General features: G+C 39.0%; 1 protein-coding gene across 6 annotated transcripts in view; it reads left to right on the forward strand.

Annotated features, from left to right (window-relative positions):
* LOC125460239 (NCK-interacting protein with SH3 domain-like) overlaps positions 1-25,313 on the forward strand; it is a 181,855-nt gene that overhangs the window by 37,571 nt on the left and 118,971 nt on the right. For 2 of the 6 annotated variants that reach the window (XM_048547444.2, XM_048547445.2), the window contains 7 exons: positions 2,882-3,070; positions 11,589-11,725; positions 12,938-13,159; positions 13,734-14,040; positions 14,456-14,704; positions 15,016-15,164; positions 15,259-18,054. The exons of the other annotated variants lie outside the window; for them this stretch is intronic. In XM_048547444.2, coding sequence (XP_048403401.1) covers positions 2,882-3,070; positions 11,589-11,725; positions 12,938-13,159; positions 13,734-14,040; positions 14,456-14,704; positions 15,016-15,164; positions 15,259-15,472 — 1,467 coding nt within the window. In that variant the 3' untranslated portion in view covers positions 15,473-18,054. Of the gene's footprint in view, positions 1-2,881; positions 3,071-11,588; positions 11,726-12,937; positions 13,160-13,733; positions 14,041-14,455; positions 14,705-15,015; positions 15,165-15,258; positions 18,055-25,313 lie in introns of those variants that run through there. 6 annotated transcript variants of the gene reach the window in all.

Consider the following 25,313-nt stretch of genomic DNA (forward strand, 5'->3'; position numbering starts at 1 on the left):
CACTATCATCCTATCTAATGACACCATCTCTGAATCAAGGGAACTTTGATGCAATGGTTTTATTTTTCCAAATATCTCTCTACCCACTTCTTGTAAGACCTTAAGTTGAAGCCCACCAGGACCTGCACACTTGTCAGTCTGCAGTTCTAATGATTCACTCTCGAACATTTCTCATGTTGTGGGTTTTCCTGAGTTTTTCCCTCTCTTTTTATTTCCTTTTCTATCAATGCTTCTAGGATATTACTCTTATCATCTATAGTGAAAACCAATCTAAAATTTCTGAAGAAGGGTCCCGACCCGAAATGTCAAACTTTCCTGCTTCTCTAATGCTGCTTGGCCTGCTATGTTCATCCAGCTTCACACCCTGTTATCTCCAGATTCTCCAGCATCAGCAGTTCCTACTATCTCTGTAAAATATCTGTTCAATTCATCTGCCATTTCCTTATTTCTGGTTTTGCTTTTTCTGGCATCAACAATAAATTTTGTTAGCTCTTTATATTTCTAGAAATGCTTACTATTTGACTTTATACTTCTGGCTTGCTATCCTTTGTACTCTAATTTTTCTCTCCTTATTAATTTTTTACCATTTTCTGTTTTTTAACATTCTGCCCAATGTTCTAGCCTGCCACCACCTTTGCTGAATTTGTGCTTTTTCTTTTTGATGCAAACTTTTTGAATAATTTGGGTTATTCACAGATGATGGGTCTGTCCTTTTAGATTTTTTATTACTCATTGGAATACATTTTTTCTGTGCATTGTGAAATATTCCACTCAAATGCCTGCCACACTCTCTGTATTAATTTGAGCCCTTTAACATAATTTTCTGATTTATTTTCAGCTTTGTTTTCATGCCCTCGTTGCTTCTTAAAAGGTATTTGCCACTTTTTTCTGCCACAAACTGAATAATCAGTCATTTTCTGGTCGTCAAAACCTGCAGGAGATTTTACTGTGAGGCCATTAATGTTGTGTACCTCATCTTACCTTTAATATCCTATCTGGTTGCACAATACCAGATCTGGCGTAGCATGTTTTCTGTCATTTTTGGAATGCGGTATTCTAAGAACTTATCCCAAAAAGATTCCATGAAGTCCTCATCTCCAGCTACCTTTTATCTGTCTGACTTTTCCAGTCTAGACATAGATTAAAGCCACCTATGATTGTTGCTTTTACCTTTCTGACAAATTCTTAATGCAACTTCCTTTGTGTTCCACCCCACTGTGCTTTTACTTTGTAGGGGCCTCCATGCTCCTTCAATAAATGGCTTCTTGCCTTTATCATTTCTCATTTCTACAAAGCTTGGTTTCCTAAACTTAGGTCATCACTGTCTATTGTACTAATAGAATAATTCATTAATAGAACCATCTCTACTCTTTCCAAGTCTCATACCATTCCTAAGTATCCCGTACCTTTCAATAATTAGGACCCAAACTATTTCATCCTGCGTCCATACTCTGTCATGGCTATTTGATTGTACGTGTACGTTTCTGTTTGCAAGTTCAGTTCATCATTTTTAATTTGAGCGTTTCAGTTTAGCCTTTTAATAAATTCTAGTCCTCTTTAGTCTTTTCATACTCGCTATTCCTTGTTCTTAAGATCTGATTATTATTTCCTCCATAAATAGCTTTGTTTCAGCCTTGGCTTTGGCCTTGATTTATCACCTCTTCCCAACTTTGACCCTTTGACCCCACAATTTGCAGAAAGACCTCCTTACTTCTGCAGTTATGCAGTTGGCAAGAACATGACCCCAGAATAGTTGAAGTGGAGACAGTTCCATCGGTATAGTTCCCACTTAAAACAATACTGGTGCCAGTGTCCCAAGAACCAGCATCTATGTCTCCCACATCAATCACGTGTTCATCACTTTTTAATCTGATTTGCCCCATGTGAATTTGCGTTGGTTTAGGTAATATGACCTTTGATGTTCTGCTTTTAATTTGGCACCTATTTCCTTGTACTAACTGCAGAATCTCTACCTTTGTTCTGCCTATGTTTTTGGCACCTACATGATCCACAGCGACTGGATCTTTCCTTTTCACAGTACAGATTTCCTAGTGTCGAATAGATGTCACGAGTTCTCATACCAGGCGGACAGTCTTCTGGACTAGTGCCCTTTACAGGGATTGGTATCAGTCCCTGCCGTAGAGTCATGCAGCCCAGAAACCGATCCTTCAGTCCAACCAGGCCGGACATAATCCCAACCTAAACTAGTCCCACCTGCCTGCTCCTGGCCCATATCCCTCCAAACCCTCCTATTCATGTACTTATCCAAATATCTTTTGAATGTTGTAATTGTATCCACAGCCACCACATACTCAGGAAGTTAATTCCACATTTGAACCACCATCTCTGTAAAACAAAAATTGCCCCCAAGTCTTTTTTTTTAATCTTTTGTCTCTCTTAAAATTGTACCCCCTAATCTTGAAATCCCCCATCCTAGGGAAAAGTCAACAACTCTACTACCATTACATTTTTCTTTACTCGCCTTGACCCCTTCACGTCCACTCCCTCCTCATCTCTTCCCCACTCCCAACCTGCTGAGTTAGTATCTCTACTGCTGCCTTTCTTGAGCTACCAAGTTCTCCATTGAAGAAAGTCACTTACATTAAAATTCATCCATGAGTTCATCAGATGTTGGCTGCTGACATTAATATTTGTTTTCTTTCTGCAAAGCTGAATGTACTGTCTTTCCCAAATTGATTATTTTCTAATGTTTATCCTATCATCTGGAAGTGATGTTAGTGACTTGTATATTCTTTAATGTCCAATTTTACTTTCAGTATACAGAAGGTGTAAACGAGGTTTTCACACTGTTTTGTGTGTTTGTTTAAAAGAATGAAATGCATACTCTTGTGGGTAAGTGGTTGTATTTATTTTCATGCAGACTGAGCTACAGGTGAAATTTATAAAGCTGCTGTATCTGGATGGTAAAGCTGATGCTGTCTCCCTTTATAAATCTATTAAGAAGTTCTATGTTGAGCATCAAATCTGTCTACAGTCTATGGCCATGATAACAACGAATGGTTCGCCCATTATGCTGGGATCAAAAGGAGGTCTTCATGTCAAGCTGAAGGTAAATCATTGTACTATTCACTCTTAAAACCAGTTATTTGATTCTCTTGTAATTATTAAATTTGCAGCTGGGGGAGTATTGTTTGATCAGTCAATGACCATTTGATGCTAAATATATTTTTGTAAAAAAAAATGGGCTGTTGTCTCTTTAGACTTCCGAGGTGGATCTTATCCACTCATCTGCATTCGGACCTCAGGTAGCTTTCAATCTGTTCAGTTTACTGGTGCAGCCTAATAATGAAGGAAGGGTAAAATTGTTGGGGAAAATCCAATGAATAGAGAATTATTGATATGATCCACAACTATCTATCAACTGAGAATTGTGTGTGGGGAGGTGGAAAATAAATTGTATATTTGTCTCTCATTTCCATGTCCTTTTGGGATTAATGTTTTTCATAACACTATTTACAAGTGTGTACTTATCCAAAGTCTTAGTAATGTATCTTGTACTTAATGTGTAATGGATATGTTCTGGGTTAATATTCCTAAGGCCTGGATGAGTATCTCAGAGGCAAAACTTTCAATCAGTTCTGTTTATATGTCAGTTGTGGAGTAAAAATCTTGCATTCTGAGTGGCGATTGTGGAGCTACCATATTGGAAAAACCAAACTGTTCATTGATGATTAGATTAGATTTCCTACAGTGTGGAAACAGGCCCTTCAGCCCAACAAGTCCACACCGCCCCTTGATATTTTCCACCCAGACTCATTCCCCTATAACCCTCACACCCCTGAATACCACAGGCAATTTAGCATGGCCAAACCACCTAACCTGCAGATTTTTGGACTGTGGGAGGAAACCGGAGTACCCGGTGGAAACCCATGCAGACACGGGGAGAATGTGCAAACTCCACACAAGCTGTCGCCCAAGGGTGGATTTGAACCCAGGTCCCTGGCGCTGTGAGACAGCAGTGCTAGCCACTGTGCCGCCCCAGGTAAGGAAACTTGCCCTTTTCAAATATGATTTGACTCCAAACGTATAAGTACTGTCTCCATAAATATCTTGTAATCTGGATGCACAATAGTACCATGAGAATAAAATCAAAGGCCTACTACCTACATTAGTCCCATCTTCCCACACTGACCCTGTACCTTGAACGTTATGATACTGAAGTGCTCATCCAAGTACGTTTTTAAAAGTTGAGGTTTCTCCCCTCAACTGCCTTCCCAGACAATGATTCCAGACACCATCCCCCTCTAGGTAGGAAGGCTTTTCCTCCAACCCCCTGCCTTCTACTTTACAACTATGACCCCTTGCTATTGGCCATTCAACTAAGTGGGACAGCTGCTTTCTATTCATCCTGTCCAAACCCTTCCTAACCTTTGTATACCTCTACGAGGTCCCCTTCAACCTTTTCTGCTTCAAAGAAAACAGCCTGAGTTTATCTAGTATCAGATGATCCCATTGATTGGCTTATTTCTGTCCCCATTTCTATGGTCCTATGATCTAATCTGACCTTATCCAGCTTCTCTTCATAGCTAGAATATTCTATCCCAGGAAACATTCTGATGAATTTCGTTTGCACTCTCTCCAGTGCAGTCTCATCCTTTCTATAGTATGGTGACCATAATTTCACATGATACTTCAGCTGTGGCCTAACTACTGTTTTGCACATTCCAACATGTCCTCCCTGCCAATGATAACTGATAAAGATGTTGTGAACTAATAGGGGAGTATATTAAGGTCTTTGAAAAGGTGCAGAGAAGATTTCCCAAGATGGCCCCAGAATGTGAGATTTTGCTACAAGATCAGGCTAGAAAAATTGATTGTTGTTCTTGAAGCACGGGAGATTGAGGAGAGATTTAATAGGGCTGTGCACAATTGTGATGCGTTTAGACAACTGCAAAATGTTCCTGTTAGCTGATGATACAAGATTTAGTCGATGTGGAATTAAGGCTTGAGGAAGGTAATAGCTACAAATTAGAAGCACTGGTAATCCACTCGATAAGTGATGGCTGACCTGATATTAATCTGAAATTTTCATTCCTGCCTACCTCTGAACTTTTCACATATTTACTTGACAAGATTGTATCCATCACTGCCATAAAAAATTTTGAAGGACTCTGCTTCCACCACATTTTCATGAAGAGAGTTCTCAATACTCATGACCCTCCTGAGAGAAATTCTCCTCATTGCTGTTTTAACTATGTGGTCCTTAATTTTAAACATTAATCTCCATTCTCCCTTGAAAAGAAACATCCTCTGTACGTCTACCTTGTCAAGACCCCTCAAAATTTTTTATTTCAATCAAATCACCGTTTAATCTTCTGAACGCAAGTGGATACAAGCCTACCATATCCAACCTTTCCTCATAAGACAGTCTGCAGACTTCCGGGTAATAGTCTGATAAGCCTTCTCTGAGTTGCCTCTAACACATTTTATAACCTTCGTGAAATAAGAATATAAGAGATAGTAGGAGCTGCAAATGCTGGAGAATCTGAGATAACAAGGTGTAGAGCTGGATGAACACAGCAGGCCAAGCAGCATCAGAGGAGCAGGAAGGCTGACATTTCGGGCCTAAATCCGAAACGTCAACTTTCCTGCTCCTCTGATGCTGCTTGGCCTGCTGTGTTCATCCAGCTCTACACCTTGTTATCTGAAATAAGAATATATTGTGCACAGTACTCCAGATGCATTTTCTCTAGTGTTCTGCATACTTAAAGCATAGATTTTTGTTTTTTTAGTTCCCCTCACAATAATTGTTGGCATTCTATTAGTGCTCCTAATTACTTCACCTGCATAATTCACCTTATGCGATTTCTGCGTGAGGGCACACAGATCTCTATCTGAGCTCTGCAATCTCTCACCACTTAATTAACCAATTTACCAACAATGTACTCTGTACGATGTTGCCATTTTTCACATGATTGTTTGGAATTCACCTGTCCTTTCCAGTTTCTAACTTAGCGGTGCTTCAGGGATGTTACTTATGTTCTCTAAGGTGAAGACCAATGCAAAATGTTTTTAATTCATCTGCTATTTCTTCTTTGCTATTTCTAATAACTTTGTGTAGAACCAGGACACACATTTAAATAATTATAAATACTTTTGCAATCACCTTTATATTTTTGGCTAGCTCGGTGAAATGCTAACTTTCCTTCTTTATGAATTTTATGTTTATTTTTTTGCCTTCCATACTCCATCTAATCTTCTGACCTGCTACCTGGATTTGTATAATTATATATTTTTCTTTCGTTTTACACTGCCTAGTATCACATTCCTAGTTAACCGCAGATGGTGAGCCCATTCCTTGGAATTTTTCTTGCAAGTTAGACTATGTGCATTGTGTATTGTGAAATATCCCCTTAAATGCCTGCTATTGTATCTCTATTGACCTTTAACCTAATTTGCCAATTCACTTTAGCTAGTGCTACTTTCATGCCTTCATAATTGTCCATATTTAAATTTTGCAAAGTTATGAGACTTACGTCTATCTCACACTATATGTAAAATTTAATCATATTATGGCCACCACTAGTCAGGGGCACCTTTACCATGTGATCATTAATCCTATCTCATGAAACAATACCAGATCTAGTATAGCCTGCTTTGTGGCTGCAGAGTATGCTGTTCTCAGAAGTCATCCTGAAACATTGTGAACTCCTCATCTCCAATGACTTTGCCTGTCAGCTTGTATGTAGATTAATATCTCCATGTGAATTGCTGTGCCTGTCTGACAAGCCCTTCTTATTTATTTTATGTTCCACTAGGACATGTAATTATTGTTGGGACTTGTACACCCGTTTCATAAGTGCCTTGGCTCTATCGTTTCTCATTTATATCCAAATTGTTTCCATGTGTTGATTTACTGTACTTGTTATCCCTCTTTATTGTGCTAATACCACCATTAATTGAGTCTCCCCATCCTGTCACCAATATTGCCTAGTTGCCTTCATTCCTTAATATACTGTACTCGTTCAGATTCAGGTGATGCAGGGATGAGTGAATTGGAACATCCTGCCTATGAGAGTGGTGAAAATAGTGGTGGATCAATGATTTCAAAAGGAGATTGATGGGCACTTATTGGGGTTTGGGGGGGGGCGGTGGTGGTGCGCGGAGGGAGAGGAGAGAAAATATTTGCATGGCTGTAGAGATAGATCAGGGAAATGGAACTGACTGGGTCCTTCTATAGGTGACCACGTGAACCTGATGGGCTAAATGGCTTCCTGTTCTGCGTGAGTTACACTCCATCACTAGTCAGTCTCGCTTCAAGATTGAAGAATCTGTGGTTCTTGTTATTCCTTAACGGTTGAACCATGCTAATTTTTGTCTGATGCTCAATTATTGAATGCTTTGTTTTGAGGTCCTGCAATGCTGATCTAGTGCTAGCTACAATTTAAATTTTTGTTGATGGATTTCTATGTACAAATGGTTGAGGACAATTAGGAAACCTGTAGTCCAGGTCTGATTGTGAAATTTTGGATCAGTGCTGGGAACCTTGAGTGGGCATGTTGAAGCCTAGGAGATTGCTCTGTACTGTGTGACTGAGAGCTTTCAGTTATGTGGAAAGACCACAATTCTGTACCTCTGTGCAGAGAAGGTTAATGGGAGACTTGGTCAAGACGTTCAGAATCATGATTGGTTTTCATCGAGTAAACAGAGCAATGATTCTCTCTGGCAGAAAATTTGATAATTGGAAGCAGATTGTAATTAATTAACAAAAGAACTAAAGAGCTTAGAATTTTATTGAGCAATCTAAAAGGTGATAGAAGCCATTTTGAGTTGTAATGCCTAGTTGGGAATTAGATGATCCCTGAAGGCTGGCACAATTTCAGGGATAGAAAAGTGGAGTAAGATTAATGCCTCACCCTTGCCAAGCATTGCCACAGACAATGGGCCATTGACTAGTGTATGATTTCAAATTTAAATCTCATTTATTACAAGCTCATAAACCTTTTCTGTTTAACTGCAATGTCCCCTAGAAATCACAGGGCAACGTGTCTTTGGACTACCATTTTCCATTTCCTTAATGATCTCCTGTCAAACATAGAATGGCACCATGGTCAGCGCAGTCTGTACTGGTCTAAAATAATCCCACCTGCTTGCACGTGGTCAGTATCCCTGTTATCCTGTCCTTGTTCTTGTGTTTGTATAAATGCTGCTTAAATGTTGTTGATGTACCCGTTTCTGCCACCTACCCTGGAGTACAGTGTGTTCCAGGCACCTACCACTCTCTCTTTTTTTTTAAAAAGTTCCTTTAGACTCATCCCTCTCACTTTAAACCTATGTCTCCTAGTATTTGACATTTCCACCCTGGGAAAAAGACTCTGCCTATTCACCCTATCCATGCTTTTCATAAGTTATAAATACCTCTGTCAGGTCGCCTCAAGCTGCCTCCACTTGAGCAAAAACAATCCAAGTTTGAATTAGGTTATTCAGTTTCTAAATTCATTTTAATTGGGGACATTATTTGTCCAATATCTTTGTGAATCCCTGATTGAATGTATTATTTTACGTGGGTTTGAAGTTTTTCATACATGAAAGTTGCTTGCTTGTGTTTGCCCACTCTTTTGAATATGACCACATCCTTATCCAGTTCACAATCAATTGATGCCTCTTGAGCACAATGACTCCTTCACAACTATCAATGCCTGACAACAATGATAACATAAAATTATGAGGGGATATTGATACATTGAGTGAGTGGGCATGACTAGGCAGATGGAGTTCAATGTAAGCAAGTGTGAGGTTATTCATTTTTGACCAAAAAGAGAGTGCTCAGAGTACTTTCTAGATGGTATGAAGTTCACTACAGTGGGTGTCCAAAGACACTTGGGGATTCAATGTTAGATCTTTAAAATGTCGTGATCAGGTGCAGAAAAAAGTCAAGAAAGTTAATGGAATGCTGACCTTTTATCAGATAGAAGTATAAGAATGGAGAAGTTATGCTGTAGTTATATAAAACCTTGGTTAGGTCCCACGTGGTGTTCTGGGAGCAGTCCTAGACACCACACCTTAGAAACGATATTGACATTTGAGGGAGTACAGTGTAGGTTTAAAAGAATGATACCTGGACTTCAGGGGTTCAGTTATGAGGAGAGACTATTTGTTATTTTTTTCTCTCTCGAATTTGAAGGTTAAAGGCTGTTCTGATCAAAGTCTTCAAGATAGTAACCAGAAAAGACGGTAGATAAACTATTTACACACTGCTTGGGGATTCTACAACTAGGGGGCATAATCTGAGAATTAGGGTCGGAGAATTCAGGAGAGCTGTTAGGAAGAGCTTTTGCATACAAATGATGTTAGCTGTTTGGAACACACTCCCACAAATGGCATGGGATGTACCATCAATTGTGAACTCTAAATCTGAGAGAGAATTTTTTGATAAGCAAAGGTATTGAGGATATGGGTCAAAGGCAGGTATATATAGCATTAGGCCACAGATCGACTGTGGCCCTGTTGAATGGTGGAATATGCTGGAGGGGGCTGAATGGCCTACTCCTGTTCCTATGTCCTATGAAAAGTCTCCATGGGTTTGTGTGATCTATGGTGAGAAATGATCTTATTAAGATAGTCGTTATCTTGCAAGATAGCCTTACTGTGTTCTGTTTCACCAAATTTGCCTGATAAACAAATAACTTCTTAAATACAGCCTGAGGTTATCAGTTAAGGTCAGTCTTGCAGCATAAAGTCAGAAGTCACTTGATACCAGGTTATAGTTCAGTAGGTCTATTTAAAATCACATGCTTTCAAAGCACTGCTCTTTCATCAGACAAAATGACTTCAAGAAACAGCACACCGAAAGCTTGTGATTTTAAATAAACCTGTTGGACTATAACCTGTTGTCATGTGACTTCTGAGTTTGGCCATCCCAGTCCAACACCAGCACCTTCGCATCAATCTTGCAGCACGTGGAACTGTGGGAAATCCAACATGGAGCGGCATAGTGGCTTAGTGTTTAACACTGTAGCCTCACAGCGCCAGGGACCCGGGTTCGATTTCCGCCTCGGGCGACCGTCAGTGTGGAGTTTGCATGTTCTCCCTGTCTGCGTGGGTTTCCTCCCACAGTCCAAAGATGTACAGGCTAGGTAGATTGGCTATGCTAAACTGCCCGTAGTGTTCGGGGGTTTGTGGGTTATAGGGGGATGGGTCTGGGTGGGATGCTCCAAGGGTCAGTGTGGACTTTTTGGGCCAAAGGGCCTGTTTCTACACTGTAGGGACTCGATGATTCTCTGATCCTTGTGTATTTATCAGTGAAGGTAGATTTGTGATAGATGGTGATATAAAACTCCTGGCTGATATCTCAATGAGACAGCGTGGAGAGGGATCACATCTGAGTGTTGCATTTCAAGCATGAATCTTAGCACTGGTTCATTTCTCAAGTTAGTACCCTGACCAGTCAGTCAACCTGCCTAGTTCAGAATTGGAGCAAAGTCTTCCTTTTAATGTCAGTCAGCATTAATGGGTGCCTTCTGCTTGACAGTTGCCTCTACTAATCAGGGTGCAGTTGCCAGACTACCAGCATTCCTGTCTAATGCATTAGTATTTGAAGTTGAATTTGCCTGTGAATTGGTTATGCTTGTGAACTAGCCTGGTGAGATGATGACAAACCTCTACAACGTGTATTGTTTTTTGGTAATTCCCAAGTTCTGTACTAACAAATAAAGACTGTATACTTTTGTGTTATACCAATGCCAATTATCAACTTGGAAAGTGTATTTGAAATGCATGTGTGTGCATTTTCATAGAACCGATGAAAGCAAGTTGTACTTATTGAGAGCTGTTAACTTGTGAAATACCCCAAAGTGCTTGAGATTACCAAAACAGCATTTAGTACTCTGCCATGTAAGGGGCTATTAGCACAGAAAGCTTGGCCTGTCAAATGTTTTAGGGTAGTCTTGGGACAGACAAAATGAGAACAAAGATGACAGTTGGAATTCAATATCTTTTGGCTTTGGCTGCTGGAGGTACAGCCTGTAATGATGGAGTAATTAAAATCAGGAGGAGCAGAGCAGGTACCTTGGAGAGGTGTAAGGCTGGAAGGCATTGACACGACCAGGCCAATGAGGGATTACACATCAGGAATAGAATTTTAAAATTCCAAGCATTGCTTATCTGAAAACAATTGTAATTTATTCAGCATGTTTAAATGTGCAGGTTAACGGAGCAGAGCTAAGAGAATGGTAGAAAATAATTTGTTCATTCATAGGGCCAGCGCTGACACGATAGGCTATCAATTCTGAGATTCTCGGAGACGAAAGCAACTAGGAGTGTGTTCTAATAGTCAGTCCCCTGGATGGGCATGGATAAAGGTTTTTGTCACATGGCCTGAGACTTAGGCAATGGGTGCAGTTGATGGCTAAGGAACAGAATTTGTGGTGGAGACAGTAGCTTAAATTCTCCCATATTGGAGGACATTTCTTACTGTAAAATGGTAGAGATTTTTTGTTTCCTCCATCCATGTTTTTGCCTAATTCTAGATGTGTCCAAGATTTCAGCATTCCTCTAGTGATATCCTTTAAGGTTCGGAATGCTACTGCAATGATTTTTACTTCAGCAATTTCTCACCTGTATTATAGGTAGACATTCCATGGCTACTTGGACAGCATTTTGTGGTACATTCAGAGGCTTTGGCCATGAAGGATTCATACAATGAAATTACACTCTTTCAAGAAATAGATGGTTGCTTCAAAGCTATCTATGCGTACATTTCCAGGTAAAATAGATTTTTGTGTGCTGAAATTGTAATGGGTTTTCAGCTGTTTGTGGACAGGAGCCTGTTTTGTAAACCTGCAGTGTGGAAATATTCTGGATTTACTAGCTAAATCCACCCACAGTAAATAAAAATGAGCTATAGATGCTGGAATTCTGAAACCAATTTACAAAATGCCAGAAGCCACTCCACAAGTCAGTTTTTGAAAGTTAGATTCCCAGGTCCTAGAGGACCGTCATCTGTTCTCTGATCTGTGAGAAATAGCTGGTGTTGAGTTTCACCCAAGTGTCACCGTGCCTTTGGCAAGAGGCAAGGTTGAGAAAGGAGGGCCTTCATTGGTGACCTCAGCTGGTATGGGATTTGAGCCTTACTGTTAGTTGCACTGTTCACTGCTAATCAACCTCTGCTGTAGAACATACACCAGCTCACATTCCTGGTGAGAGCTCTGCTTGCAGAGCTTGGAACATTAGCTGATCTGTTCTTTCTACAGATACTCCTTGAATGGCGAATGGACCAATGAATATTCTGGCTTCTTCAAGCAGAGCTTGTACACAAAGTATTGGTATATGCTTTCTGCAGAGACTCTGCTGAGTTTCCAGTGGCTTCTGTTTCAGATTAGCAGGAAGTGATTTACTTGGTCCCATATTAAGAGACTTCAAATGCCTTAATATCCTCCATAATCCATTAAATTTAATTGTTGAACTTTGAGTAATAAACATGATAATGTTAGAGTTTGCTTCCTGCAGTTTCCCATTTTTAATCAACGCTGTATATATGCTGCAGTCAGGTTTTCTCTACTGGTCAGTACTGTAGTATTGTCAACATGATCTCTTCTATTTTCAACATTTGCAATCATTTAGACATTTCTCTTTGTTTTATAAAATGACTAGTCATTTTGCTGGGTTAAATTAGTTTAAATTTGTCTTCTTGACCACTGTATTTAAACAAATGGATTTCTATCCTCTCTCTGAAGAGTGTTAGAACCCTAAAAAATGGTCCCCTTTCTTCAGTCCAGTTTCTGGGTGTATTGCTAACGTTATTTGTTGAGAGCCGTGGTCCAATCTTTAATGATTTATGTTGAGGTTGATTTTTGAAGTCAATCAGGAAGTTGTAATTCAGTTACCTTAAACTTGGGTGCTAGAAGCTGATTATATAGGAAAACTGATGAAAAGTTAACCATTTCATGTAACTCTTTCTCTTTTATTTTGAAAAAAGATCCACTGTTAAACACAGCGGTTTGGAAGAGGTTCTTCATGTCCTGGAGACAAATGCCATCAAACTGGCAAAGGCTTGCCACCTCAAATGGATAAATCGAGGCAGGGCAATCCAAGCAATTTGCAAATCGTACCAAACTCTCATCATATACTTTTCTGACATGAGTTACAGTGACCATGACATCACAGCAGAAAGCATCCTCCTCAAACTTCAACAGCCTCGGTAATGCATTCTCCATTTTTAACATGTATTCAAGGTTGAAAGTATTTTAAAAACTGACTGTTGAGAACTTTGTAATTTTAGCTCTTTGCATACAGCACCATACCAGGTTTCATTTATTGATATCTTCAGTGAAAATTACATAATGAGCACATAACCTGGTTTTTAAGTGCTGCTGAGGGAATAATTATTGACCAGAATACTAGAGCAAAGACATGGTTATTTTCACATATGGAGTCTTTAATATCCTGCTAACCTGAGAAGTCAGTGTGATTGGACATGGCATCTAAAAGATGGCACCTCTTTGGCAGCACTTCCTATGGTCTGGACTAGTGTTTTTAATCTAGATTTTGTGCTGAAGTTCCTGTGTGGGACTTGAACCAGCAACCTGCTGACTTGAGAGGCTTTAGTGGTACCAGCTGAGCCATTGCTAAAACCGTGAATTACACTGCAAGTGCGCAACTCCTTTTGTTTAAAATTACTTTTAAAGTAACGCATTCACCATTGCATTGCTATCCAGCTCCCAAGATGACTAGATCCTCTGTGAAATGTCTCTTTTCTCTCTTTACATTTACAGCATTCTACTTGCCATTTTCTTCTTGAGAGATCTCCTCCACCACTTGGACAATCTATCACTATTTTTTCAGGAAAGATTTGTAAACCCAGTCAGAGTACCTGAAAGGGTTCAAGCTACAATCAATCTCCTTGAGTGCAAGTACCTTGGAAACAATATATTGTGGGAGAGCAGCTTTCTATTAGGAATACAGTTACTGGAAAGTGGTGCTCTTTCTCGGCCACCCATGACAAGGAAACCACATGGACCTATACTTCATAAGACAGCCGCTAAAGCTACTGATGAGATAGCTGTCTCTGTTAAAACCCTGGTTAGTAGACTTTAAAAATGATCCCACTACCAAGAAAGGAAAATTAAAAACAGAAAATAGAAGCAGGGGTATAGCATATTGACTTTCAGGCCTACTTTGCCATTCATTGTAACCATAGCTGATCATTTATCACAATTCCACTTTCCAGCCCACTCCCAGTTGCCTGTATTCTCTAAGAGGGCAAAAGACTGTCTTGCCTCAGCTTTTAATACATTGACCATTAAGCATTCACAACACCAGGAGAGAGAAGTCCAGAGATTCACGACAATTTTAAGTACTGTGTGACAGGCTCTTGGGCTAGTTGTGGTGCAGTTAAAAACTGATAGTTGGCAAAAATGCGGTAATGCAGTTGTTGTTTTACTTAGAATGGCTCTTTTTAACTTGTCTTGATAATTACATGTTTTGTTTTTATTAGGTGAAGAATATTGTTGACAGTCTGAAGGAGAGGTTCCCTGATAATGCAATCATCAGAGCTTTTCGTATCCTAGATCCAGATAGGATTCCTTCTGATCCAGAGAAACTGGCTCAATATGGCAATAGTGAAGCAGCAGCTCTCCAGAATCATTTCTCAGACCTACTTTCAAATGATGGGAAGGATTTGGTTGCAGAATGGGATCAGATGAAATACTTAATTGCATCCAGAAAAGGAGAGAGTTTAGATGAAGTAAGCAAAGTTTTAGAATAACTGTACATAGATTGAGTACTTGTATTAGTTCTGATGAAATGCGTGTATTAGTGTTATGAATATGGCATGCAAAGTATGGAAAGTAGAGAACATGATTGTATTCTAAACCTACTGAAAATGTCTGGTCTAGAGTTTGAAATATTTGGTATAAACAAGCCATTTGCAGCTCCTACGTGAAAGATACTTTCAAGTCTTTGCAAAATATTTGTATAATTAGAGTTTGAGTGAATTTCTTTTCTTCATTCTCCTCTTCCCATCCTAATCTCCCCCCACCTCCATCTCTCCCTCAGGTTTGCATTGATCTGGCCCATTCTGATATGTGGAGGAAAGAATATCCAAACTTTTCGATACTATCCGAGGTTTGTGTAGTGATGTCTGCTTCAACTGCTGAACCTGATATAGGATTTACATCTGTGAACTTGATAAAAAACAAATACAGGTAACAGTTAAGCTGCAGTTGGCTGGCAGTTGTTCTGCGTATGGTTTATTAGTAATTGAACAATTTAAATTTTATTTCTTAATTTCTCCTGAAGGAATCGACTTACGTCAGATCAGCTGGATCAGTTGCTTAGGCTGTGCCTGGAGAAACCGGAAGACAGGCAGGATTATTTAGACGCAGCCTATGCTGCGTGGCTACAAGCTGAACAATGGAGGCTTCTTCTCAAAGAATGGAGAAGAGGGGAAGAATCCAAAACTGAATCCGATTCGACAGAATCGGATGTGGATCCTTTGTCTGACTCAGAATGAAAATGAGTGCTGCTGACCAGTGTCCTTGGACATGCATGACAGAAAGGGAAAAATCCGATTTCTTTGTTAACTCGTGATTCTCTGTTGGTGCTATGTTGTTTGTAATTGTATTACAAAGAAATGTACATTGCCTTACATTACATTACATTTGCCTTACATTACATTACATTGCCTAAAATAAAAGGCATCTCCCAGTATTCTGTATACTGTTCCTTTATTGCCGATTGATAATCCAACACAACATGCTTCCACATCATAGCATGTCAACCATACAATAAGGAATTAATAAAATGGGATTTTTATACATTAGTTTAAATACAGCTGAGTTTTCATGACTCTGGCATTTGGTACCTTTTTAATAAAAAAAACCTTGACACCCACTAGCTTTCTGAGATGCTGAAACAGTCATTAACTGTATAAAATGATTGGATGTGATAAGTTCAAGGTGTATTTCAGCTGCCGTGATTTGTGGGATTGGTGCAGTGAGCCTTGGAAACAGGTTAGGTATGAAGTGGCAGCCTATAGAATTGCAATCTAAATCTCCTTGGAAAGCTAATGTGTCGAATAGTACACTAAAGTATTTGGGGATTCAAGGTCAAGATCGGTTATTGTATTTCATACTTACTAAAAGTATGATACAATGTGTTGAGAATGTTTGTGCAAAGAGTGAAACTTCATATTGGATCATTCCATTTGAACGATGCTTTAAATGTAGCAGTTAATATGATTTTGAAAATATCAAAGCTTGAATTTAATTTTGTTTTTTGATGAGGCAGCTGTATACTACTTCAGGGAGTTTCAGAGCTCCGCTTCCTGTCTATAATGCAGAAAGGGGAAGCTCTGGCTTTTATCTGAGCAGTCAATGCCATTGGCATCGGCAACATTTTTTAAAAAATAACACTTTTTTTACAAAAGGTTTCACTTTTATGAATGTTCAGATGTCTTGCATGCATAGATCAATTTAAAAAACCCTCTGTACTTTTATTATTTGTAGTACGGTACAGGTTGCATATCTCAAAGAATCTTACAGGAAACAATCATCCCTAGACAGGGCCTATGTCAAACCCTTAAATAAAGCTGGAGTTGTAATTTATTTGTATGACAGGTCAGTGAGGCTCATTTACTATCCTACTCTTTAATCTGTTTAAATCCTGTGCAGCAAATGACACCTTTATCGTTTATACATTTCACTTTCTGTCATATTAGTTTCAAATTTGTTGATTTTAGGGTACAGCACCAGTCTGGAGAGTCTCATAATTTTGAGTGCAAGTAGTTGCTAATCACTCGTCACCCCTTTCACTTTGCCTCTGCTGATCCTCCAATTATTACAGCTTGATGACCATTGTGTATGTGTGTGGAGTTGGTTATTTACGAGATCTCTCATAGTAACCCAGGAACTGGGGAGAAAGGAACTGTGCATAGCTTAAGTTCCCTGTGAAGCAGGTGGCTCATTGAGCTTTCCTATGGAAGAGATCAATTAGGAAGAGTCTGTTTCTCAAGATAATGTGAAGAGGGTTGTATGATTCTTCCAACCTATGTTGGATGTGCAGTGTAACGTACAAGCTGCTCTTGGATTACAAAGTGCATACTCTTAAATTGTAATCTCGGATGATTAAAAATGTCCTGTGCAACTGTTGCATTATTTTCCCAAATCAGTGTACATTTGAGCATTTTCACTTACTCCAATGATGCAGAGAAAACAGGGTTTTTGATTGTAGTCCATGTCTGCCTGATTGTGTTTTTAATGACACTTCTTTTTTCATGTACTGCTTTTAATTACTTGATCTCTTTTGTAATTGGGCACCTTTTATTTAGTGTTGCACTTTTACTTGTGAAATGATTGGACTGATACTTGTTCTTGGATATCCTCATCCCATTTTATTTTGCTTTCCTTATGTCTATTCCTAAAGTACTGCTCTGGCTTGCTTAATATAAACTGGTATAGCACATTGGGTTTGGTAGTAAATGTGTCCATTATTTTCTGATGCTGCTTACTTGAGTGAATTCTGATTGTGAAAATCTTTCGTTGATGACCTATGTTCAGTGTCACTTTAAAAATTATGCAGATTGTCACTATAACTAGTTTGCCAAAAATTTACTGTAACAAGATTTCTATAGACTGCATGATCCATTTGTAGTATTTTACTACAGGCCATTCATTCATTGTGCATTTAATATTAATCTTAACATCACACATTTACACTTAAGTGACAAAAGAACTTTATTCAAGAAGGTGCTAATGTGGTTTTCATTGAATTACTAACGTGTTGTTGTGTTTAGGTGAAGATTGGAAATGGATTGACAGTATACAGTGTGCTGAGCACTAAAAATGGATATAACTGAGAAAATTTATGCTTGGAGCAGGATGATGCATTTAAAAATTATGCTTGGGATTGGTATTCTGTTTATTTGGGAGATGGAAAGTGATGTAATGCATTTAGAATTCTGTGCTTGGATCAGAATTACACTTGGACCAGGTATGTGGCTCTGCTTCACTTGAATTGATTGTATTGCGTTTTTGTACTGTATACAGGCTGCTGTTGGTCTAAAGAAAATAAAGATGTTAAGTTTGTTAAAGGAAATCCTTTTGGATGTGTGGTGAATTCAAGCTGCACACACAAGATTTTTATTTCTTTTTTAATGACTCCCTAACTCTCGAACCTGACTTAAGGAGAACCAAGCCGGATGCACTCAGTGATCTGATCAAATTTCATTTTTGCGCCCCGCATTTAAACAGCTCATCTGGTTAGGCAGATGAGACAATTGTGAGTGAATACTGCAGTCTGGCCAGTGCATGCACGATGGATTGAATGGCCACTTCCTGCATTGTCATAACTCTATAATTCTATCTCCTTTTCCTCGGAAATGAAACTATTTGGCTCCTCTCAATCATTCTTTTCATCAGGAGAAAAATGTGATGTACTCACTGAGCAGTTTAAAATGAATGAAAAACCTGAAGATGACCAAGTTTTCATTGTCTGTTTTTGTCAGAATGTAAGGTTTAGGAAGCTGACAAGACATTTTGCCCGTTTGAATAATATGCCCTTTCCTTAGTTCAGTAACTGGCTATTTTGAATCGTGTGGGTAGTTTCGTAGCCTTTGTTTTAAAAAAAATTCTAAATTTTAAACCCCTTTTAATATTACAGTAATGGATATCCTATCAGGATTATTACCCTGTAACAGTATTGTGTAAATGTAATTACTTTGTCCACATTATTTGTAGTACTTTGATTTGGACAGACTTGATAAATTTAATGCTTCGGTTTTAAGTTTCAAAGTTGAGACTCAAGTTGGTACATTTATAGCTTGTATGTTAGCTAAAATTGAGGTTCTTAGTCACCTAGTAGGGCTATAGGCATTACTTCATGAACTGTTTAAGCCGGTTTATAATTGGAAAATGTGCTAGCCACTCCTGTACCATGTGCAGTTTGGAGTCTGAAGACAAAACTGGTGCTTTTTGTCAGCCTGGAGAGAAAAGTAATGGACATTTATAATATTAAATTAAAAATCACCACAGTTAGAAATGGAAGCATATTTGGTGTTATTTTGAGAGTTGCAGTCTGCAAGTGTGGTCACACAGTGGGACTGCACATTTTGGGCTGGAGACAGGTGTGGGCAGTGGCAGGCTGGTGCTGGGGTTTGCAGGTGTGAGTGGTTAGTGGATGGCGCTATGGCCAGATGCAGGCAGTGATGGGTTGGTACCAGTGCATGCTCAGAATTGATTAGATAGTTCAAACCCTTCACTGGCATGGCAGGATTCAAACTGAGATTCAGGCATTTTCAGACACTTTTTATAAATGTATTTATTACTTATGTGGCACAGTGAGTGTTTGGTTTCTTCACCTTGCTGCTTTGGAGTACAGAGACGCTCTGTTTTGGTGAAATATGATTCTATGTGAACTAATTCAGATTTAAGATATTGAGAATTCTCCCTTTTATCGTTTCAAACTTTTTACTCCTTAAAAGTTGAGTTTTAATCTAAGTTTCCATCACGTGATGTTCACTTGGTTTTCTGAATGTTGTTAGCAGCCAGACATCATTAGAATTTGGAATGGAAAATGAGAAGGATTTGCGAGTATGGTTTCAAAACATTATATGCCATTAAGCTGGAATAGTTCTTAAGAAACATCAAATATGGTATTTCAAATGAATCACTGCTGAGTTTATTGCAGTTTTTTGAATTGCTGAGCATCTCCAAGCATTTGGATTAATGGCTGGGTTGTGGTTTTTCTTTAACCTCCCCAGATGTTTACCCCCTTCGCCTTCCCCTTTAAAAATCTTGAGTCTCCTCAGAACAATACTTTTGACCCCACTGTCCTTTTAAGCTACCCTACCTTGTCTCCAAATGTCCTTTCCAAGTCCTTGAACTGTCACTACTTCTTCTCAACAAAACTTCTACATTTCCCTGAACTCTATATTCAGGTCCTTCCAATCTGGTCTGCTCTTGCCACAGAATGCTAACAACTCTTATCAATGTCTCAAAAGACAATCTGTTTAATTGACAAGGATTAACTCTCTAACTTTGCCATTCTCAACCTGTCTGTAACGTTTGACACTGACCACAACCAACTTGCTCAAAACCGCTGTCTTGTTGCCCATCTGGATGGGACTGCTCTCATGTTCCAATCTTAATAATCCCATTGTAGCCAGAGAATGACCTAAAATGGCTCAGCTTCCTGCTCCTGTACAGTTAGCTCTGCTTCCCCCACAAAACTATCCTTGAGCCCCTGCTACATCTCAATGGCAACACCTTTCAAAGGCAGTTTAATTTTCGTATGTACGTAATGACATCCAGCTCTACCTCACCACTGCCTTCTCTGCTCCCACTGCTGCTACCACCTCTCTTGACTCCTCCACTGTTACTGAATTGTCAGACTGGTTCTTTGATGCGCAGTGTTGGGTGACCAGAAATCTCGAAACCTTGAAGACTGAACCATTCTTTTTGGTCCTCACTCCAAATTCTGTCGCTTCATGACTGTGTCCATTCCTCTCCAACTAATAATCTAAGACTGAGCAGTCTATTTTAGACCTTGATGTCATGTTTAACCCTAAAGTGAGCTTTTAATTACCTCCTCATTTAATTGGGACAGTCTATTTCCACATTTCTCGTTGCCCAGCATCACCTCTGTCTCAGCTCACCTGTTGAAGCCTTCACTCTCACCTTTTATCTGTCAACGTGTCTATTCCGCACAGTTGTAAAAATAAAATGAAAGATACTACAGATTTGAAATAAAAACACATTTCTGGAAAAACTTCCAGGTTGGGTAGTATCTAACTCCATAACCGTCTTGTGTATTTGTGATTTTCTTCACTCCACCAGAGGTGGTCATGCCTTCAGTTGCTTGTGGATTATCCCTCTTTCAAGGTGCTCCCTGACCGACCTCTTTGACCAAGCCTAGTCATCTGACCCAATATCTCTTCATTTAACTTGGCATCATGCTCTTTATGCTGATTCTGAAGTGCCATGGGGTGTTGTGTTTTGCCAAATACAAGTTGGACTATACAAATATGAACAGAGCCTGGAGTTAGATAATGACCAGAGCCTTTTCCATTATCCAGATGTGGGCTTTTTAATTGCAAAAGCTGGTACAAATATCTGGCAACAATGAAGTTAAGGTTTTACAAAGAGAATACATATAAATATGCAGTTTTAAGTAGTGTATCACATCTTTTTAAAAATAATTGTACATAGCCTTGACTTCTAATAGTTATGCATGTGGGAATAATACTACAGAGGTGCTGTTAAGTTATAAATTGCATCATGTAAGGAATGGCTTATTGTCTGTGATGGGACAGGAACACCAGTTGAATATGACTCCTACTGTGGGTAGTGATGAATTTGAATTAAATAATCCAGAAAATCTGCGCCTTTGGAGAATACTAACCTTGTAGCAATGTGTGGACAACAAATGCTACATAGCCCAAATAGTACTAATGCTGATTTATCCCCAGGAAGAATGTTGAATGACCTAATGGTGCCTTTATGAGAGAAGTAGACAGTGAAGGGGGAGAAAATCTCCTATGGTAGTGTTGTGTTGCTGAAGAGAGACAACAGTTCATGGAGGAATAAGTGTTCCAAAATCTCATGCTTTATTCCCCGCTATATCTCTGCACGCCATTTCTATCCAAAGAATCAGCCAACACTGTCGAGTGGAATCTGCCTCCACTGTTTTTCCAGGCAGTACACCCTGCTGAGTTGCTGGTTGTAACTGCTGGTGAAAAAATGTACTCCTTCCCCAAAACTGGTTATTTTTCCTGATTACAGGTCCTTTATAGCCCGTCAGTTTGTCTTGTCTCACTCTGTTGCTCTCCCCTCTTCTTTATTTTGTCTCTGTATTTTTTCATTTATTCATCACAAGTGTAGTATTAGCTATGAGAAACCAGAGCCTGGTACTCACTTGTGCTGCCTGACTTTCCCTTTTGGCCTTTATCAAAAGCTTGGAACAAAGACAAATACTGTCTGCCTTTCTCATGAGTATCCATTTCTGAGCAGTTCAAATTTCCAGATCATAAGTACAAGCATTTGGACTAATTTACCCTTTTAACTGTCAACATAATACACGCAAAATATGGCTTCTCAGTTCAGTGTGATTTGAAAAATAAATGCATGATGCAGGTGATTTTCAAGGGATGACTCATTGTATGTTTAGATTTAGATTTCTGGATGTTTGTATGCAGCTCCCCTTGTGCTGAATATATTTGCGGTTTATAAGGTGCACACCAAAATGTAAATAGGTGTAAATCAGTAAATGTAAATCAGTACTTCATTTCTTTAAAAAAGTAATCTATTCTTTCAATAGCTTTGAAATTTGTCTTGCTTTTCTTGTATAATCAAAAATAGAGATGAGTTGATAACAACACTACACAATGACCAGATTCTGAAGCTGCAAACTGATAATGTTGTGGTGAGCTCCACTGTAAATATAGAGAAATCTTCACAATCATTTGAAGTACTTTAATAAAGTATGGTACAGGTTGCACCCCTGTATTCCAGCCACCTTGCGACTAGTCCTTTGCCGGACTGTTAAGATTTGCTGGATCACAGGAGGTCATGTGCCAGGGTCAGTATGGGAGCTTTTAAACATGCTTAAAACTCACTGTGCAACATAGTATGTGATGAAAGGGAGTTAGTTAGGAGAAAATTGATAACGTTTTGGCAGGTAGAGATCCAGCTACTTTGCCAATATTGTAGTTAAAGATTCTTCTGCTTTACATGGGTGCAAACTGGTCAAAAGTACATCAGATGTTGGATCAATATCTGAATTTATTGTGGATAAAAAGTTGATGAGTTGTCCAAGAACAAATAACTAGAAATCAGATTTTCATTTTAGGAATGCAGTTTGTGCAGGAAACCCTTTTTGAGAAATATGATTGTCTTTCATTACATAGATCTGAGTACTGATATGTGAGATCAGTTGATGAGCAAAAGTTACTGAGCGCATAACTGTGTTAACTGCAAGGAATACTGGAAGTTTCCAGAAAGCAAAGAATGGTATGTAGATGAGGGGCAGTGCTCGTTCAGAGGATCCAAGAATGGTTGATGGTTTAGACATGTTTTGAAGACCAAATCAGCTAGAATAGAGGTAATAGGAACTGCCGATGCTTGAGGTTCTGAGATGACAAGGTCTAGAGCTGGATGGACACAGCAGGTTGAGCAGGAAAGCTGATGTTTCAGATCCAGACCCAAAACGTCAGCTTGCCTATCGTTTTCATCCAGTTCTATACCTTGTTATGTCAACCAGAATAGCCTTGTTCAACAAGCAGAAGTAAATGGAACAAGGAAGTCTAGAGAAACAGAAGATGCTTTGAGGATCAGCTACTGCCAGCAGTTAACTTATCGCAGTAAGGTATATGGATAACTGTGGAGTGAATCCATTTGACCACCTTGTCATTGCTCAACTCAGAATGCGACCATGGTGGTTATACAGACTTTTGAAATAGCATCCTCCAATGAACAAAAAAAAAGTCACTGGTTCATGCAGCAAACTATTATTTTGAGTTTTCTTCTTACAGTTTCTCTGTGAAAGACAAATTGACTTATTCTACCTTCTTAAAAAGTTACAACTTGATTCACAGCATCTTGGCTTAAGCTGTTGAGCTGCTCCAACTGAATAATTCTGCCCTAAAATATTTGCTGGATTTGAATAACTGAATTATGTCATACATTCAAACATTAGGTAGATGGTATAAGTAACATTGTTGTTTCCTCAATTTTGGAGACAACAATAAATACTTTCTCATTTTGTGCCAAACTGGAGTTATCTTTCATCCAGTGTGATGTATGGCAATGTTTGGAGCAAGAAGGTGAAGAATGAAGGTGTTATTTAGATTATTTTAAGATGCATCTTTCTGGTCCAAGAATGGGGAAAATGAGAGTGATATGTGCACATTGTCGAAATTCCAAACATGATGGTGATTGTGGTGCATTTTGCTGTCCAGGAAGGTGAAATACGTATGCTAATATGAACGGATGTTTGTCATGTTTTCAGTTGAAAAGGTCCAATAGAGAGCAGGCAGGAAGACCGTTGTGACATTATTTGTCCAGGCTGGACGTTGAATTGCACCGATGCCATTAATCAGTCTTGTTCTTAAACATTTTAACTGCTTCTGTGTGCCATGTTTGTCAAAGTGCCTGCTGTTGCAGTTAGAAGAACTGGGCATTTGTAAAATTTGAACAGTGTGCTTGACTGTTTATCTTTTTAACCAGGTTGAAAGATTGCACAATGTGAGCACTGAGAAGGGATTGTATCTTAAGGGTGAATTAAATTTCAAATCAAGTAAACAAAGTGCAAAGTAAAGAAAGCCAGATGGAGGAAAATAAAATTGAAAATAGCAATAAAATTTTTTCTCTTTTTTTAAAAAAAAAAGTTACCAGCAATTAAAACAAAAAAGTACCAGGTGCCACACTTAAAATTTTTGGTGCCAGTGAAGTTGACTGGTATAAATTAGCGCTTTTCACGTTATTAGAAAAGTGCTTAGACTGGAGTAGACAGCATGTAACTGTGTGCCAAGCTTTGTTTACATCTAATGTGCAAATGCAGCAACTTCAAGCTGCTAAGTGCATTTCAATGGTGAGACAAACAGTGAAATGCCTATTTCACAAGGCTTGCATCAGGATATCTTAGCCATGCTTGGATTAATGTATTTAGCCATATATAAAGAGGAATAAATAAGTAATGTAGTGAGATATCACTATTAAATGGTCAAGTTTTTACAGCACAGATTTGGCACTGTCCTTTGAGCTATGACATGTGAATTGGAGCAGTGAATTGAGTATTTTGATGGAGTAGTAGGTAATTTGTGAACAAAGCACCTAACAAGCTGCTTGTAAGGACAGAGGTCTGAGAGATGGTGAGGGTAACAAAGCTTTATAAATTTCTGTATTTCCTTCACAGCGATAAAGGTTGCAGGTGGCATTGTGCTTTGTTGCCCTTTTGAAATGTACAGATAGAGCAGGAAAATGGAGTGCCCTAACTGGCTTTGAAGTGAGCACTTCAAACACTTTTTTTTTTCTACATTGTATCTTTTTTCCATATGATGAATGGATGCCATTTTGGATTGAGGGATTGGTGGTGCCAATCTGTGCACAATTAAAAAAGAAAATTCATGGGATATGAGTATCACTTCTAGATCATTCTCCAGATCCCCTTGTTAAGGTGATGGTGGGCTGCTGTCTTGAATCGTTGCAGTCCATTTGATTTATGTAGCCCCCACAATGCTATAGGGAATGTAGTTCCAGTATGGACCCATTGACAGTGAAGGAAAGACAACATGTTTCCAAGTTAGGATGATGAGTAACTTGGGTCTGGTGCTGTTCCCATTTATCGGCAGTTCTTGTCTT

This window comes from Stegostoma tigrinum, chromosome 11 (genome assembly GCF_030684315.1).
Source record: "Stegostoma tigrinum isolate sSteTig4 chromosome 11, sSteTig4.hap1, whole genome shotgun sequence".
NCBI lineage: Eukaryota > Metazoa > Chordata > Chondrichthyes > Orectolobiformes > Stegostomatidae > Stegostoma > Stegostoma tigrinum.